This window comes from Mustela nigripes, chromosome 2 (genome assembly GCF_022355385.1).
Source record: "Mustela nigripes isolate SB6536 chromosome 2, MUSNIG.SB6536, whole genome shotgun sequence".
Classification (NCBI taxonomy): domain Eukaryota; kingdom Metazoa; phylum Chordata; class Mammalia; order Carnivora; family Mustelidae; genus Mustela; species Mustela nigripes.
Genome location: NC_081558.1, coordinates 13746838 through 13751876, shown reverse-complemented (window position 1 = coordinate 13751876; position 5039 = coordinate 13746838). Strand labels below are relative to the sequence as shown.

At 55.2% G+C, this 5039-nt stretch overlaps 1 protein-coding gene and 1 non-coding gene across 2 annotated transcripts; both read right to left on the bottom strand.

The window, feature by feature from the left end:
* Positions 1-652: 652 nt before the first annotated feature.
* On the bottom strand, positions 653-4077 carry RPL18A (ribosomal protein L18a). The gene is made up of 5 exons (XM_059389397.1): positions 3967-4077; positions 2487-2666; positions 1768-1897; positions 1020-1129; positions 653-801 (listed from the first exon to the last, which is right to left on the bottom strand). The coding sequence occupies exons 1-5, from the start codon at positions 3982-3984 to the stop codon at positions 709-711; spliced, it is 531 nt and encodes a 176-aa protein (XP_059245380.1). The 5' UTR covers positions 3985-4077; the 3' UTR covers positions 653-708.
* On the bottom strand, positions 1272-1404 carry LOC132012738 (small nucleolar RNA SNORA68). The gene has a single exon (XR_009402720.1). It is a non-coding gene; the product is annotated as a small nucleolar RNA SNORA68 (small nucleolar RNA).
* Positions 4078-5039: the final 962 nt, after the last annotated feature.

Below are 5039 nucleotides of genomic sequence, written 5' to 3'. Positions count from 1 at the left end.
GCCTGAAATTCCAGGGCCTCAAGCGGTTTCCTGGAGACTGATACCAATGGTGAGACCTTGAACTTCTTGGGCAGGATCAGGGTATCCTTCAAGGGGCCGGCACCTAGTGAAGAGAGAAACCACCACAGCATAGCAAGCTCATGGCCCTCTCCAGTGCCCCCTGGTGTCTGCTCGGAGGATCCTGGAACTAAAGACTAGGGCTCTGAGAAGGGAAACCCCGCAGGTGGGATGAACCAACCCCATCATCCTGGCTCCTTCCAGGCATCTGACATCTGACTGCCACATCTCACCAAAGACATGAGCTGAGACCTTTAATAAGGTGGGACAGGTTTAGGGGACAAACCTTGGGGCCTGCAAAGCACCCCCCAAAGCTCACAGCAGAAGGCTACCTGCTGGGGCCACAAACTGGGCCTTCCGGCTCCAGGACCCTGCTGAGAGCCCCTTGCTGGATGAAACCCTAGGGAGCCAAGTGGGCTGGACAGCGCTTGGAGGTGTAGCTTTTGGCACTCCTGGGACTCCCTTTCTGGAGAAATCAGGTGCCTGGGCCCCACTTCCAGAGAGGAGGACCCCTCCCTAAGCAGAGAACTCATAGCCTGGCTGTGCCCTCTTGAGTTCTGTAGGGCGTACAAAGAAAATAAGTGTCTGAGCACCCTGGTTTTCCCAAGAAGTTTATTCGGGCAGAACTGGAGACACACAGAGGCTTTGCACCTAAAAGAAGGTGTTGGGCCTCTTGGTGGTGAAGCGTGGCTTGTGCTGGCGACGCAGGACCCGGTGGGGCAGTGGGAACTTGATCTTGGAGTCCTGTGATAAGGAGAGATGGGTGAGTGGGGGGTGGAAGCCTCTCAACCTAGTCTTCAGGGGCCACTGAGGTGTGCCAACCCCCCACTGGGCTCCTGCGTCAAACCCAGTGCCTCCCTGCAGCTCCCAAGGCTGGGGGACAGGGGAGTAGCTGGGACAGCTCCACGGTCCAGGGAAGCCCCCCTCTCCCGAGCCTGCCCAGTAGGGGCCTGGGCACTCACGTGGAACTGCTTGACTGCTGGCCGGCGGCACTTGCTGGCTGCAATCTCCTCCACCTTCATGATCTGGATCGAGTGCGCTCGGGCACGGTGTCGGGCGCCCATGTCTCGGTCTGCAGGGAAGGAGGCAGGGCGAATGTGCACCCCGGGGTCTGGGCATTCGTCAAACCTCCCATCAAGTGCTGGCCTAGAGGGACCCCAACTTGGGGACTGGGTGGCTGGAGCCTCTGGCCCCAGCAGGCACTAGCGTATCAGGGGTGTAGAACCTCCAAATTCACTTTGAGAGGCACGGCCACAGCCCCCCAAAGGCGACGAGATCCACTTGCTGTTAGCACCTCTGTTTAAACCGCTGCTATGAGAAACAGCAGTTCTTGGGTTGAGGTGCTTGGGTTTGGTCTCTGGCAGGTAACCCGCCCTAGGAGCACCTGGGGCCACCAGCGCCAGATCCCAACAGACAAGGCCAGGGCTAGGGGCTAGACTCTGGGTGGGAATTTTGTCTGCAGAAGTGAAGGACCCTGAAGCTCCACCTGCTGGCAGGTTCCAGAAGAGGCGCCCGGAGCATCCTCTCCACTCCTCCCCAACCACCACCCCTGGACTGCCTGATCCCCTAATCCAAGAAGCCTCTGGCACTCTGGCACTCCTGCCTCAGTCTGGCAAGGAGTGGGCGGGAAGCAGGGTGCAGGCTGACTGAGCTGCAGATCCCTGCAACAGGAGCCCTATGGGAGGACTGGGTGCGGCCCCGGCAGCTCACAGCACTGGGTGACGGCGCCCGCGGTGGTCAGGTCCCGGTACTCCCGGTACATGTTGTGGGTGCCGCTTCTCGAGTCATAGCGCAGCCAGATGCCGAAGTTCTTCACTCGCAAGGGGGATTTCTCGAACACCTAAGTGCCAGAAACACTGGCTGAGACAAGAAGGCCAGCAGCCTTGCTAATCCTCTTCCCCAGGCCTCTCTTGCATCTGCAGTCCTTGAATCTCAGAGCACAGGAAAGCAACCTGCTGTCCTAGACAAATCCCCATGGCAACAGTGGAGCGGACATGGCCAGCCAGGCCGGCACACCTCCCCCATGTGGACCACCAGCTCGACTCCTCCCAAACACTACTCTCCCAAGACTACCTGTGCCTGAAAGCAGCTACCACCCTGCAGGTGTCTGATGCAGAGTCCAGCGTCCATCACAGCAAATGTGCTCAGGTGACAGCACCTCTGCCTACTTTCTATAGGAGACTCAGCCAAAGCGCTGGCCTCAGCCGAGGTGTCCGAGCATACCAGCCACACACTTCCCGGGCCTTGGGCTCTCTCATCAGGAAAAGGGTATGGAGTTTATCCATCCCATCCCATCCCAAACTAGGGCTTAATTACCACATGCGAACAAGCCAAGATTTATGAAGTCTGGGAATTCTGTGGGTTGAGGAACCCCCACGGGAAGGTGTCAATCCACTCCAGACCCTACCCTGCTCTCAGACACCCCGTACCTGTCCACAGTAGACGATTTCCCCTGAGGACTTCTTCATCTTTTTCAGCTGAGACACAAAGTACCAAAAGCGGGACTTGGCGACGACGTGATTAGGTGCAAAGATTCGCATGCGATACAGCGGCGGAGTGCGACATTTGGGGGTTGGCAGGCAGCGCCCCACCACCTTGTACTCTCGCAGCTGAAACACAAACAGGAGTTGAGGTGGGGCCTGACCCAGAGCCCTGAGGCCAACTGTGAGATTCACCTTGCTTCCTTTCCCAAGCCTGATGAGAACTGAAATCAGGAGAGTGAGAACAGACTGTCCCATCACAGGGCATCCATATGGAATCCCGGTGACTGGGTCATGCCAACTGTCCCAGCCTTCCCAAAACAGGGATCGAGGGCGGGGAGGGTTAAGATGCCTGTGTAGCCTTTACTTGGCTCAGGAAAGCTGGGCAGGGCTGTCAATCTGGCTGTCCTTCCCGTTTATATTCCTGTGAAAGCAGCTGAAGCCTGAACCTGCAGGCTCCTTCCTTCACAGCATCTTTGCAGCTCACATCTTCCCAAAATGCTCTTTCACTCTGGAGCCCAAAGACAGTGGCCAGCCTGGGATCTCACAGCCCACTCCAGGCAGAACCAGGACAAGCATCCAGTTCCCTTTCCAGGCCTGCTGCCATGGGACCTGCAGCTGCTTCAGTATTCCCAGCAGCAGTCCAAAGGGGTCTGGACTTCCCAGGGATCTCCCCGTTTACAAAAATGCAAAGACAAAGATGTAGGCTAAGGCCAAACACTGTGATATATTACAACGAACCCACCTTCGTAAATGACTCGTCAATCATTTTATTAATACAAGAAGAATGGCCCCAAATATCGCCAACTTGTCTCCTACTTCCATATGTAAATGTGACTAATCAGCCCCGCGGACCACCTGCTCAGGGAAGGACCGATGCAGCTGGCCTCCTCCCCAGCGTGGAAACTGAGGCTGGGGAGCCGTACAGGACGCACCCTGTTTCTCCCGAGGGCTCGCTCTTCCATCTCTGAGCCACAGCGCCCTGTGATTTTACTAAGCACTTGCCACGATAAACCTCCCCTTGTCAGCTCGGGTTTAGTTTTCTACTTCTTACTGCCCCGTCAGGGAACAAGAAATATTAACGTTTCCTCCCACCGTGACCACTTTGCAAATGGGGCAACCGAGACTTGGAAGATCGACCAAGTCCCGTGGCTCGAACTTCCAAGCCACGCAATTTGTCCCTTCCCCTGGAAAGGAGAGCCGATCTCTCCGGCCCCCGAGATTCCCCAGCGGGTCGGCACCATGGCACCAGCCTCCCCACGCGGCGCCCGCAATGGCCGCCATGTTGGCTGGGCCTGGGGGTGGCGCGCTGTGGCACCGGACCCAGCCAAGAGCGCTCTCCCGCTACACGGCCCACGCCACCTGCCAGCGCCCCCGATTCGATCAGCACTGTATTCCCCGGCCCCCCGGCCCGCCGCGCTCGCCTTACTGTGCCCGAGGCCTTCATGGCGCTCTATCCCCTTTAGCCGTCGCACGAGAAAGGAAGTGGCTTTCCTCGCGCAGCCGCTCACCAAGACTTCGTTGACGGAAGTCCCGCCTCTTGCAAGCTGCGTTCCCATTGGCTTCTCGTTCCGACGCTCAACAAGATCTGCTTTTTCACTGGCTCCAGATCCACCAACCTTTCACAGCCCTTCCTTCTTCCACAGCGAAACTACGCAGGAGGGAGCGCCACTAGCCCCCTCCCTTTCCACCGTGGCCATCAAGGAGCGTCGTACGCAGCACGCCGGGAGTTGTAGGCACCCGGGAAGGTCTGGGTGGTAGTTTGAGCGTTCCACTTCCAGGGAACGCAGGGAATGCTCGCGTGTAGAATATATTTCCTTATTGCTTTATATTCCATGAAGTGACTATATTCTAGTGTAATATTTTAATTCTTTTAATGATTTTTTATATATGTTTAATATTTTTTCTTTTAATATTTAATTTTTTAAGTAATCTTGGCACCCAAGGTAGGGTTTGAATTCACAACCCTGAGAACAGGAGTCTCGTGCTCCACCCATGACCCAGCCAGGCCCTGGGACCCTACATTTTTTAAGTTATTTCCTTAGTGGTTGTTCTAGGGCTTAACACATATATCTTAATTTAGAATCTTTTAGCTGCCTTAATTTTTTTTTAAAGATTTTATTTATTTGACAGAGAGAGAGATTTTAAGTAGAGAGGCGGGCAGAGAGAGAGAGGGGGAAGCAGGCTCCCCGCTGAGCAGAGAGCGGGACACGGGGCTCCATCCTAGGACCCTGAGATCATGACTTGAGCTGAAGGCAGAGGCGTAACCCACTGAGCCACCCACGGGCCCCTGCTGCCTTAATTTTAATGAGATTTGGAAATGTTACTACTATATGATTAATTTCCTCTACCCCCCACTTTTGTCTCATTATTGTTATTATTTTGTTACTATTGTTAAACGTATTATATCTACGTATGATACAAACCTAAATACATTGTTGCAATTGTCACTTAAAATTCTATGGTTTGGGGGCACCTGGATGGCTCAGTGGGTTAAGCCGC